Source organism: Scyliorhinus canicula, chromosome 6 (genome assembly GCF_902713615.1).
Source record: "Scyliorhinus canicula chromosome 6, sScyCan1.1, whole genome shotgun sequence".
Lineage (NCBI taxonomy): Eukaryota > Metazoa > Chordata > Chondrichthyes > Carcharhiniformes > Scyliorhinidae > Scyliorhinus > Scyliorhinus canicula.
The window spans coordinates 44,872,464-44,886,326 of record NC_052151.1 but is presented as its reverse complement, the minus strand read 5'-3'; the positions used below and the strand labels follow the sequence as shown (position 1 = coordinate 44,886,326).

The following is a 13,863-nucleotide window of genomic DNA, read 5'->3' as shown; positions in this document are numbered from 1 at the left end:
ACGGACCTCCCAGCCAAGAGGAGAGAAAGCCTTTCGATTGGAGTTTTGCCCTCCATGGCGTAGCAGTGATCCTTCTCCAAAGAGACCACGCTACAACAAGTGACGACCTTCTTGTAGATGGCCAGGGGGATTCCCAGCGGCTGGAAGAGGGCGCCGTACAGGTTCTGGAAGTCCTCCTGGAAGGAGACACTCCGGAGCTGGTAGGCAACGTGGATAATCTGCATGGCGGAGATAACCAGCAGGGCGAAATTCCAGGAGAAGATATCGGCGGCGCACACGTCGGTCCACGCCCAGATGGAAGTGCAGAGGAAGCCACAACCCAAGAACAGGTTGATGTAGAGGAGGCCAACCAGCCCGCTGCCGCCCATGTAACCCAAAGTCAGGAAGACGCTGGCGAGGTGGTAGACGGAGCCCTCCATGCCCTCTTTCCAGCCGCCGCAGGCGTGGTGTCCGTACAGCAGGGTCTCCCACAAGGTTGCGTTTTGGCTCTCCATGCCGGGAGCTCAGTCCGGATCCGAGCTGGAGGCGGTGTCAGGCGGGAGCGGGAATGAAGTTCATCAGGAGGGGTCAGTTGTGGGGAGACACTTTCCAGCTTCCTTAGCTCTGTTGCTTCCTCGTGCTTTGTTTGGGAGAGAGAGAGGGACAGTGCGAGGTCCCTGTGGCGGCAGGGAGCAGTGACTGGTTTGTGTGTGTGGGGTGGGTGGGTGAGTGAGTGTGTGGGGTGGGGGTAACATGTGCTCCAGTCACTCGGAGCCGGCGAGCGGAGAGCGGGGTCCTAGTGACCATCCAGCCGTGCAGACACAGCCGGCGCAGCGTTTAGCAGAGTGAACGAGGCGGACACAGCCAGGGGACACCCGCACTGGCAGCTAACAACCGTGAGGGTCCAACGCCGGCACCTCCACACCGTGAGGGACAGAGAGTTTCTGCCGAGGGAAGGTTCCTTTGCACCCAGCACCTGAAGAAGCATTGCTCCGGGGAATGAGGGCACAGAAAGTCTTTTGGACATCCCCTGCTCTTCCTGGCCGCGGGATGGATCCGGGACAACTTTCCCGGAGAAAGTGAGCGGACGACCCGACGACCCCCCCCCCGACCCTACAGCATGCAGGGCGGGGGCTCTTCAGGGAGAGGGGATCACTTCCCTCCGTCCTGAGCCATTCCCTGGATTCTGGGTCGACAAGAGCATCAATCTCCGCCCACCAGTATGACTGAGGGACATTTCTCTCACAGCCCACTCTGTAAGTGCTGGAACTGCCAGGCGGGAAGCCCTTACTCGCGGCTATCTCCCACTTGCTGAATGAGATTTACAGGAGCTTCTCTAACTGAGGGGAAGGTGCTGGGACTCGAGGGCGGGAAATCCCACAACATCCCGACCCGGCTGTCGCTGCCCTTCATACAGCTACCTCCAGTTTAGACCCAATCAGTTTAGTCCTCCGTGCAGGGAAGGCGGTGGCTTTTTGCCTCTAGACCACCAATGGGGACACGGGTTCGAATCCCACGGGGGGCCGGGGGGGGGGGGGGGATTTGGAGGAATTTGATTTTTGAATCAATTTTTGAAATCAAAAACCTACATCTCCGTTGTGGATAAAACCCATCTGGTTCACTAATTTGGCACAGTGGTTAGCACAGCGCCAGGGACCCGGGTTCAATTCCAGCCTCCGGTGACTGTGTGGGGTTTGTACGTTCTCCCCATGTCAGTGTGGGTTTCCTCCAGATGCTCCAGTTTCCTCCACCGTCCAAATATGTGCAGGTTAAGTGGGTTGCCCATGATAAATTGCCCCTTAGTGTCCAAAGATGTGCAGGTTAGGTTGTGGCTTTCCAGGGTTAGAGTGGGGTGGGCGGAGGAGTGGACCTAGGTAGAGTGTGCTCTTTCAGAGGGTCAGTGCAGACTTGATGGGCCAAATGGCCTCCTTCTGCACTGTAGGAATTCTATGGAGAAAAAATTTCCTTTAGGGAAAGGAATCTGCCATCTTGACGTGGTCTGAACCACATGTGACTCCAGGTCCTCAGCAATGTTGTTGATTTTTAACTGCCCCTCAAATGGTCGAACAAGCCACTCAAAGTGCTAAAAGTCAGCTCACCACCACCTTCTCCAGGGCAATTAGGGATGGCCAGTAATGGCGGCCTTGCTAGCGAGGCCTACATTCCATGAATGAATATAAAAAAAGCTCTGTCTGAATAAATCTCACCAGGTGCACACGTGGCGTGGATAGTCAACCTGCTTCGATATGCTCTCTGCTAGTACCTTTGCCAGCTAACCAGGGGGCAGCCTAATGACTGCATTCCTTCCTAGGCCTGTCCACATCATGGTAGCAGGCAGGGAAATTCAACCGGGTCAAGAAACCACTGAACATATTTTCTCCATTTGACCCCACATCTTTGTTACACTGGCCTTTGCAGCAATACCATATTTACAAGTGATTATCAAGATCTTTCCCTAAAATAGGCCAGAATGATTTATAATATTCATTCTCTCAGGCCCGTCGGTAATGATAAACAGAATGTAAGAATTGATAGATTGACATTCATTACATTGTACTTAGTATTTGGCAGTCGTTAAATAAAAAAGGTTTAGACTGAAAAAAAATATGATTAAGGATTGTTTAGGGTTAAAACCACCAATGCTTGATTTAACAGCGCATTAATCATTTTATATATAGCGAGATATATGAACCGCCCTGTTACTGTATTAAAAATAGTTCCACATAAGTATCTCGTGTTACTGCTATCACAGCTGAGGACAACATGTAAAAATACAATCTCACCGGTTTTCAAGTGACAGTCAGCAGCCTAATTTCCCGCACCACAACAGCTCTGGAGCTAGACATGGATAGACAGTGTGGTTCATCTCTTCTTCGAATCATAGAATGGTTACAGCACAAAGGCCCTAAGTGGCTGTGCTGGCTCTCCAAAGGAGCAATTCGCATAGAGGCTCTCCCTTACCTCCCTTAAACCTGCACATTCTCCCTTTTCAGATAATAATCTGATTCCCTCCTGAATGCCTCAATTAACCCTGCCCCAATACTCTCAGGCAGTGCATTCGAGATCCTAACCACTCGCTGCGTGGACGTTTTACTTCAGGCCGCCCTTGCTTGGTTTGCCCATTTTCCCTCTGGTTCTGGATCCTTCTACCACTTCTCTCTATCTATTCTGTCCGGAACACTTGTGATGAATGCAGGAATTTATTATGTATATTGTATTTTGCGTCTGTTGCAGTAATGTTATTAAAGTATTCAGATTATATGTCTGCTAAAGCTGTGATTAAGGGGTTAACAGCTAGGCAGGCTGTGATCTCACTCGTGGGAGGGGCTGGGTCTGTTTTTAGTTTCGTTATTCAGTCCTTCGTCATACAATCCCTACAGAATCATGGAATGTCCACAGTGCAGAAGGAGGTCAATCAGCCCATTGAGTCTGCACTGACCCGAAGATAGAGCACGCTACCTCGGCCCACACCCACCCTATCCTCTTAACCCCACCTAACCTTTGGACACTAAGGGACAATTTAGCATGGCCTATCCATCTAACCTGCACATCTTTGGGCTGTGGGAGGAAACCAGAACACCAGGAGGAAACCCACGCAGATCCATGCAAACTCCACAAAGACAGTCACCCTTGGTCAGACTCGAACCTGGGTCTCTGGCACTGTGAGGCAGCAGTGCTAACAACTATGCCATCTGTTTTTAGTTTCATTTTTAGAGTTCTGTTCTGGTTTCTGAGGGAAGTGTCATGTGAGAGTACCTTTAAGAAATGGGTGTTTATTACTGCAGTGATGTGAGAGAGTGTGTGAAGCTGGGCTGTTTGTCAGCTTTTTACTTTTGATTTAGGCTGTTTGCTGCAGGGTGTGTTTTAGTTTTGTTTTCAGAGCTGGATAGCTGCAGTCACATCCAGAACGTGTATTAGAGTCTCTCTCTGTAATCTAAAGACTGTAAATTTATTCTGGTGATTTAAAACTAATAACAGTAGTGACTTTAACCTGATGTGATTCTGGTAAAAGGTGTTTTAAGTCTTATGGATGTCAAAAGGAAAGCTTAAAGGATTACTTAGTGTTGTATTCTTTGGGGGTTGTATTTGAATTAACGGTTGCTAAGATGTTCATTGTATGTTTTAAAAAGGTTAACTTGAGTTCATAGAATAAACATTGTTTTGCTGTAAAAAATACTTTTCCATTTTTTGTTGTACCGCACCTGTAGAGTGGGCCGTGTGCTCCACATACCACAATCTATTAAAAGTTGTGGGTCAGGTGAACTCCATGGTACACTTTGGGGTTCTCTAAACCCTGGCCCATAACAGAAGGAAGTGTGCTTTCTCAGACTAGCTTCTGAAAGCTTCTCTGTCAAGGACTTTGTAAGCCACTGAGTGTTAACTGTATTAATAAGTGACATTTGACCTCTGTGTGTGGGGTTTGCTTAATTAAAAGATTAGAAGTTGATGGAAAAGTAAGATCAAAGACCTTTCAGTTTTGTTTTTCAGAACTGTTTAACTGTTAATTGAAAAGCTGTTTTTTTTCTTGGCTGTTAATGGGATTAATCCTGTGTTAATATTAAAGTTTGTTTTAATATAAAAGATCCCTGGTTGTCAGTGGAATCACTCATTGAGCAAAGTAACCTTTCCTCACAGTTTACAAAATGAAAAATTGCCGGGGCCTCATCCAGTTTCCTGATATAAATTGGGGTCTGGTCTGGGTACCATAACACCCTCATGATTTTGAATATCTCTTTCAAATCTCCTCTAAACCTTCTCTTTCTCCAAGGAGAATAGTCCCAACTTTTCCAACCTAAGGAACTGAACTTCCTTACCCTTGGATCCATTCTCCTGAATCTTTACTGTAATCACTTTAATACATTCTCCTTCTGAAAGTGCAGTGCCCTGTTGCTCGTTTTGAGTAAGTGTGCTTAACACTCACTTGGCTCTGTTTCTCTTTCTATGCTCTGGAGTCGCCAGGTGCCGTAAAAGACACCGTCACAAGTATCAAGGTCAAGTTCAAAGCAATAAAGCTGTACACCAATTAGTAAGTCCAAAACAATTAGAGTTTATTATAAAACAATTATAATAACACTCATGCACACGCTAAAGACTAACTTACTTCTACCACTAGACGACTAATACTTATCTAAGAAGGAACAGGTGAGGTCAGGGAACAAGGCCTTCGTTCCGTTCTGGTCTGCAAGCTTCGGGTCACTATCGGTCGGCAAGGGTATAAGTAATGCCGGGGTCAAGTAGCGATCATCGTTTGGCACTTACTTATTGATGGCTGCTGCTCGACGGCTGGTGTAAAAGACAGGGCTCTGGAGGCTGGAGTCGGAGGCCAGAGACAGGAGACTGAACCATGTGCGGGACCTTCTTTTATAGGTCCCAGGAGGTCCGCGCCCCTTGGGGCAGGCTTCCTCACCTGCTGGGGATAGATTGGGCCTCTTCCCAATCGATATGATTTGAACCCCCCTATCCTAGGGCCGTTCCTTGATGGCTGGGGCGGTTCTTAGGACTCATTGTCCTGGCTTCACTGGCTCCATCGTGTCTGGTTTGCTATTAAAAGTATCAATTGATACCTAATTGTATCCATTGTACCTGGGACTGCCCGGTATCACCTCATTACTATGTTAACGGCTTTCCCATGTACAGCGCTGCCTGAACTCTGCAGCTGTCGGGAAACCGGTTTCTGCAAGTGTCTCAATGCTTAATGCTTCTGCAAGCTGTTTGCTCTTTACCATGTCCGTTTTTCCCTGCACTCTTTGCAGCCTTCCATTTTGTGTTGTTAGTGGCCATCTTAGATGGCTACACTCCCTCCTTGTGATCCTCACGAGAAATTGTGAAGGATCACCTATGTACGGTTCCTTTGGGTTCCTTTGGGTTCCCTGACATTAGTGAGTTCCAGGGCGTCTGCTCTGTCTTTAACTATGGCAAAAAAAATTAGCTAACATTTTCTAATTGGTGCTATGTCAAAGGGGACATGAATGACCAATAATCGGGAACCTCTACCTATCGCAATAACTACTCTCGTCTTACTTTTAAACATCCTATCACATTCTAAAGTCTTACTCATTCATACCACAGTACATCTCGCTTTCTGACTCGGCAGTCGAGTACAGAACAATATAATACATCCATAATCATGTTATTTACAGATCGCATTAAATAAATCTCTTATACATCAAGGGGTTGGGGGGATTGGTGAAAACCGAAAATAGGGGATTGGACTCGGTAAATGGTTGAGGGGCAAGAGTGGGAGGCTCTCCTTTTCCATTTTCTCATCCTGAGGGTCTGCACTATGATGCAGAGAATTGCAATCACAAAAAGTGATTCAATTATATATGAAAGCGAGTACCAGGTCATGAATTTTGTGCACCAGGTCTGAACCTCGCTGTTCATCACTGGGTTCGAGAAGTCGGTGTGTGGGAAACATTAACGGCGGGGGTCATGAGGGAAACATGGTTTGCGTTCGCGTGCAAAAATACAACAATAATCAGTAACAATATGTAGGCTTCCATCGTGGTCTTCTTCTCTTCCTTCTCTTCCTTCTGTATGGCTGATCTTGCTGTGAACCCTCCTTCGACTGTTCGAAAGCTATGGGATCAAGCACAGTATCTGTCAATACACAGTTTAATATCTGTTAGTGTATCTGTCCTCTCATTCCAATTGTCCCTTAAATGAATGGCCAAGTCACACCCTGTGACTCCCCTCATTTTTATTTTCAAATGCGAATTTAGGACTAGACATACACCTAACAACTTTTCCCACTGCGAGCCGTCTCGCAGGCTTTGCGATTTACCATCCGAATGTTCCTGGATGTAAATAGCATATGGGATGGCTGCCGAAGGGCTACCTAAAGAAAAATGAAACCAAAGTTTGGAACGAAAAGGTCGAATGAGTTGTGTATGGGCCGCTACAGGTAAGATTTGTATGGGATCCCCGGGTAAGGCGTGTTGTGCCGTACCCGAGCTTAGCTGACCAAAAGGGGGTTCTCAGACAGGGCGGGTCCTCAATGTCATTTCTCCATTGCCTGAGCAACCTGAAATGAACGGGCTAGAATGTATTCATATGGAATTGCAGCCTCTATTCCCAGAATAGAGGGGCACCTGAAAAACAAGGGAGGAGCCAAGATGCTCCAACATCTGAAAACATAAGACAAGTCGTGAACTTTGTCGGTTCACCAGAGGATATTTAACTGAGTGAAGTTCTCAGAGATATCGGCGGACAAACTAACGTGTATGTGAGGCGGTCACAAGCTTTTCAGCTGAAAAGGAGTGTCCGATCTCCAATCAAACCCTTAATATATAAACAAACAAACATACATGCAGGTTCCATCAGAAAGGATATCGCTTCCCTCAAGCGGTTCCTCTTTTACATCATCTGGACGCCTCACTTCTCCTTATTCTCTGTGAACAGGGTCACAAAGGGGTTGCCGTGTCGGGAGTCAGACATCAAGTCTTCCTCTTCTCCCGGATCCCATACCCTCGTATGGATCAGGCATGCAATCTGTGCATTATGTGACCGGGGGTCACTCTCGTCGTTACGGACAAGTCGCCAAGAATTGTCCCTGTGCCAAAATGTGGGGTCTAAATTTGAAGGGGCATTATTGGTGTCGTCGGTGTTGGGTGGTGGGTCTGGGTGTGGGTTTGGATATTTAATGTAGGTGACCTCCATGGAGTCACTGGAGTCGGGTTCGTAGTCGCTAAAGTGGGGGCTGTAGGGTGGAGTGCTCTTACTGTCCTCATTGTCACAGTCACTGTCTGTGCTGTGGCAGCTTGTGGGCGTTCCGGGGCGTGGTCTGGAGTCAGTGGGCGGAGTCGAGGTCGAGTCCGATGAGGAACTGGTCTGTGAGGGGGAGGGTGGAAATGTGTCTCTTGTGGGCGGAGCAAGATGTTCTGCAGCGTCCAGTAAGACATGGTGCGTGTGGTTGGACTGCGTTCCATACGCCTTCAGTTGGTTAACATGAAACCACGCAGTCTTACCGTTGGGGTATTTAATTCTGATTTTGTCCGAAATTGAATATGGGCCGGAAAATTTAGGAGCCCAAAACGTGATGGGGTTGTAAACAGATAACATAACCTGTTGCCCAACCTGAAATTCCGTGGGGTGTACATTCTTATTAAAACAAGCCATGCTCTGTTTTCGACGCTTGCCTAGGGTTACTGCGGCTGCTAACTGTGCAGACCTCACAGTTTCCACTAATTCTTTGACTGCTTTCTCATGTGTGAGGGCCGTCGCTTCGGGGCTAGTCATGTCCAGTCCTAAAAGGAATTCTGTCCCTTTCATAGGGCGTCCGGTCATGAGTGTGTGTGGGGTGAAACCTGTAAATGATGAGACTGTATTGCGGATGAACATTAGTGCGAATGGGAACACTGAATCCCAAGTCGAATTGTTCTCCTGTACCATCTTCCTAAGGGTCGATTTTAGGGTCCGATTCATGCGTTCGACTATCCCGCTTGACTGGGGGTGATACGCAATGTGGAAATTTTGTTTTATGCCAAATATGGTCAGGACATTCTTCATAACCCGTCCTGTGAAGTGAGATCCCTGATCTGACTCTATACTTCTGGGGAGACCCCATCTTGTAAAGATATGGTGGGTCAGGATCTTTGCAGCTGTCTTAGTTGTGTTGGTTCGTGAAGGGAATGCCTCTACCCATTTGGTAAAGGTATCTATAACCACCAGAACATATTTATAGCCATTCCTGCAAGGGGGCAATGGTCCTATAAAATCGATCTGGAGGTTAGTCCAGGGGCCATTAACGGGGCGAGTGTGGCTAAGTTGTGCCTTCTTTGAATACCTCTCCGGATTATTTTGTGCACAAATTAGACAATTTTCGATGTAGTGTGTCACATCTTTTCGTAAGTTTGGCCACCAACAGAGTTATCTGAGGTGTCTTGTGGTCGGGTCGATCCCTTGGTGTCCATGACTGTCATGGAATAAGGCAATCATTTGATTCCTATCTTGTTCAGGAACCACATACAGTTTGTCTTTAATGATCACACCCTCATGTGTGGTCAAAGCGTGTCTGAACCTATCATATTGGGCCACAAAGTTTCCTTTAAAAATCTCCCTGAGATTTCCGTCCTGTTTCTGTGCCTGTATTAAATCCTTGATGTCTGTCTGTGAGACCTGAACTGCACTCACAGGGGCGCTAGCTGGTGCGCTAGCTGGGGGTGTCCAAAGGTGACCTCGCCTGGAACCTGCTTTTGCCAGTGCGTCGGCTTTTACATTTCCAGGGGGGGATGACCTATGGTGACTTCTAACTTTGATAATGCCAAAGGTCCTATCCTTCGCTTTGTCTAGGATGTGGCGGAGTAGTGGGGCTGAAGGAAGGGGCTTCCCGTCTGCGGAGACAAAACCTCGTGTCCTCCACAGGGGTAGAAAATCGGTCAGGCTGTTACAAACATATAAGCTGTCCGAATATATGTCTGCTGGGCTGGGAAACGAATCTGGGTGATCCACTATATATGCAATGGCCACGAGCTCTGCTGCCTGCGCGCCTAAGTGACCCGGTAATTTTAAAGAAATTTCTAGTGCGCGAACCTGCGCATCCTCCACATAGATCCCGCATCCAGTGATGCGTTCTCCATCTAAAACCGTGGATGAACCGTCCACGTATATTTTCAGTGGGCCACACGTGTCTGTGTGCTGGGGGCTCTGGCTTGAATTTCCTATCTTTCTGGGGGGCGTCTTTGCGATGAAAGGTCCTGTGTTGTGTAGGGGTGCTACAATCTCACATTCATGGGGCTGTCCTGGATACTGGAGGTTGTCTGCTAAAAATGTGTGTGTCCTGGTCCGTTTAACTGTTATGTCCCGTCCTTGTAACAGTAACGCCCATCTAGCTGCTCTGATCTGGCTCACTGAACCGTCCTTCAGTCGACCGTCTAAAAGTAACTGTGTGGGGGTGTGCTCGGTCAAAATGGTGATGGAATTGAGTCCGGTAATGTACGAAAAGTACTGAACTGCCCAAAAACTGCTAGGAGGTGCCTCTCGCAGGCTGAAAATCCTTGCTCTACGGGGTCTAAAAGTCGTGAGGCATAAGCCACGGGTCGTAGCTGCTCGTGCCATTCCTGAAGGAGCACAGCTGAGAGGGTCAGATCTGTGCTCGCTACCTCTATTGCATAGGGGGAGAGTTGGTCTGGGACTTGTAGCACGGGTGCTGCGCTAAGGGCCTTCTTTAATTCTTCCACAGCCTCTGTATGCTGTGGAAGCCATTCCCATGGGGCTCCTTTCTTAAGGAGGTCTGAGAGTGGGGCTGCCTTTGTCGCAAAACCATCGATATGGTTCCAACAGTAACCAACCAGTCCTAAAAACGACCGGAGGGCTGAAACATTCTGGGAAAGGGGCAATTTGACAATCGATTCAATTCTTTTGAACTTGATCTCGCGTTTGCCGTGCGTGATGACTGTACCCAAATACATCACTTGGTTCTCTAATATTTGGGCCTTTCTGGGGTTAACTTTACATCCGATTGAGTTCAGAAGTTCCAGGAGTTCGGCCAGAAGCGTGATGTGCTCTGCCTTGGTGTCTGTCTGCAGTAATAGGTCGTCCACATACTGTACCAGACATTCAGGTCGGGAAAATTTGACTAATCCATTTGCCAGCTGTCGGTGGAAAATGGAGGGTGAATTGTGGAATCCTTGTGGGAGGCACGTGCACGTATACTGCTGTCCTTTAAATGTGAAGGCAAATTTGTACTGGCACGCCTTTGCCAATGGGATTGACCAGAAGCCATTGCTAATGTCCAAAACCGTGAAGAATTTTGAGTGGAGTCCCTGTTTGAGCATGGTCTCGGGACTTGTTGCTACCGTGGGGGCTACTGCTGGGGTTACTTTGTTGAGTTCCCGATAATCGATGGTCAGACGCCATGATCCGTCGGGCTTTCTCACTGGCCAAATAGGAGCATTATTGGTCGAGGCTACTGTCCTAAGTACCCCTTGCTCCAATAAGCTGTCTATTACCTTTCCAATTTCTCCCTCTGCTTCTAGGGGAAATCGGTACTGTTTCTGTGGTCTGGGGTCAGGTCCGGTAACGTGAACTTGTCCAGTCATTCTGCCGCAGTCGTGTCGGTGACTGGCAAATGCTGTCCTGTGTCGGTTTAAAACTGCCCTAACTTGTCTGTCTGTACTAAGCATGGTCAGGTCGAAACAATAGTCGCCTACTGCGCTAATCCGATTCGCATACTCTCCTACTGTGAGAGTTGCGGGTGCTCTGTCCGATTTTGCCATTCTCCAGACACACTTGTTTACTGGATCGAACGACAGGCTATGGGAATTCATAAAATCAATACCCAGTATGTGTTCTACTGTGCGGGGTAGATTAACTAAAACAACGGGGTGTCTGGTGGAGATGTTCCCTAGCTGAATTGCTACGGGGGCTGTAATGTGTCCCTGCTGCGAGTGACCTGTAAATCCACTGAGTGTAATGGTGGATGTGGTCGGCCACGTGTCTGTCTGTGCTGTGGTGGTGGAATTAATTGTGGTGCGGGACCCTCCTGTGTCCCAAAGTAATTCTATGGGCTTCCCTCTAACCTTTGCTGTGACTACCGGCCTTCTGGATTGGTCCCAAAGGGTGTCACAGACCCAAGTGGGGGAGCCCGAACACCGTCAGTCCGTTCCGTCCACATTGGTCTGTCCTGACTGTATCCCTATACTATGGATAGGCTTAGGTTTGTTTCTCTTCAGAGTGCCTGTCTGCTGGCCTCTCTGTGATCTCTGTGGGGCATTGCATTCTTTTGCAAAATGTCCTAAATGTCCACAGTTGTAGCATTCCTGCGACTTCTGTGGGGGGCTGTTCTTCCCTTCGTTTACCCATGCGGGGTTTTGATACGCTCTCACTGCCTGAATATCCGCTGCAGCCTGAGCTTCCTCTGGGGTCTTTACTTTAACTTTGCCCTGGACAGATTGTTCCCAAGCGCGGGACAATCTTTTCAGAACCCATTTCTCATTATGGGCCTCTTCTGAGGGGTCGTAACTATTGCAAACATTCTGTCCTGCATCTGTGGCATGGGAGATTATGGTGCAGGTCCATTTAACCATATTGTCTCGGTTTAAATGTGCGCGGTCTAATTCGCCAAAAACGGCAGTGAAATGGATCCACAGCCTTCCTGCGAATGCTGTGGGATGCTCTGTCCTCTTTTGCCTACATTTATTTAGGCCTTCGACTGGGTCTCCTCTATTGTACCCTATCGCATCCAAAATGGATGTATGCATCTCTTCTAGTGTGCCTCCTCCAACGTTCTGTGGGTCGGGGAGGGCTGCAACTACCGATGGGTCTAAGCTCAGAACCGTGAGCTTAACCTGCTCTCTATCGTCCAGGCCGTACATGGTAGCCTGCTGTTTTACTTTAGTGAAAAATTGGTGGGGGTCTGCGGTGGGGAGAAATGGAGTGATTTTCTCACACGCGTCCCTGAGTTGCGTTACAGTTAAGGGGGTGGTGTAGGTGATGTCGGGTGCGCCTTCTATGGTTGCCTTTCTTTGGGTGGTGACTGGGTTCATAGGTGCGGGTGCTATCTGATCTGTGGGGGGTTGGGGTGCTTTCCTTTTCTGCTGCGCTGCTGGCGCACATGTTCCCTGAACATAGCGCTGCGCTGTCTCACTCAGTTCCTGCCAATCTGGGGCAGTCTCCTCATCTAACTGTGTTCCAAAGGTGCTTTGGAACCCATTCTGCACTGAAAGCAACGATTGCAGCTCCGCAATCTGCTTCCTGCATTTTGCGTGGTCCACTGTGCTCTGTCTTTGCTCAGAGGTGGCAGCATGGAGTGCTCTTAAAGCTGCCTTTAGGTCAGAGCATTGCCTCTGCAATGCCTCTACCTGCTTTTCTGATTCCTCTCGTATCAGGACTGCACGCTGCACATCTTGATAGGCTTTTTCATATTGGATCTGGGAACTGCTCAGATGGCCTAGACACGACTGATGTGCCCTCTTGGCATCATCCACCTCTCTACCCTTCTCTGCCAGCTTCCCTCTTAGCTCGAGGTTTTCCTTTCGATGTCCCTGACATCCACTTTACTCATTCTGTTTCTCTCCTCTAACTCTGCTCGGAGCGTCCGAGCGACCTCCTCAGTGCCTCGCAATTGTGCCAAACTGGACACAATTGCCATCGGCTTGCGTGCTTTACTAAGATTTTTCTTATGAATTTGAGAGAGGTTCTCCCACCAAGTATGTCCTATACTCCCGGGACCTGTCTCCTCATTCATACAAAACTCATTCCCTTTTAGATATTTTCGGAGTTCCAGCTCCCATACAGGACACTGGCCTACTCTGCTACTGCTGGTCGCTGCGACCAAGAACTGCTCTGGATTCATGAGGCGTTCCATTGCCTGCATGGCCATTTCCTCTTTCTGTCTTAATTTGGAACAGGGGATGTTCTGGTAATGTTTTAAAAGACGGGTAAGGCTTTCACTATGTTCCGCTTAAAAACTCCCGACAGTTTGTCGCAACAAAAAAATCTCAGGTTAACCTTACAACCCTGTTAGTTACGCATGCACAAAACACACTTCCGAATTATCATTATTGAATTGAACTCCTTGAACACTTGTGGTATTTCCTTTTTTCCAAGTAGATTTCTAATTCAAAGGTTCCGGGTTCGAGTCCCGGCGGAGTCGCCACTGAATGTTGCTCGTTTTGAGTAAGTGTGCTTAACACTCACTTGGCTCTGTTTCTCTTTCTATGCTCTGGAGTCGCCAGGTGCCGTAAAAGACACCGTCACAAGTATCAAGGTCAAGTTCAAAGCAATAAAGCTGTACACCAAGTAGTAAGTCCAAAACAATTAGAGTTTATTATAAAACAATTATAATAACACTCATGCACACGCTAAAGACTAACTTACTTCTACCACTAGACGACTAATACTTATCTAAGAAGGAACAGGTGAGGTCAGGGAACAAGGCCTTCG

The 13,863-nt window shown here is 48.0% G+C and overlaps 1 protein-coding gene across 1 annotated transcript in view; it reads right to left on the bottom strand.

The window, feature by feature from the left end:
• The window catches only part of bves (blood vessel epicardial substance), a 62,343-nt gene extending 61,276 nt beyond the window's left edge, over positions 1–1,067 (bottom strand). Inside the window, exon 1 of the mRNA XM_038799257.1 lies at positions 7–1,067. Within this exon, the coding sequence (XP_038655185.1) occupies positions 7–494 (488 nt within the window). The 5' untranslated portion in view covers positions 495–1,067. The remainder of the gene's footprint in view (positions 1–6) is intronic.
• Positions 1,068–13,863: the final 12,796 nt, after the last annotated feature.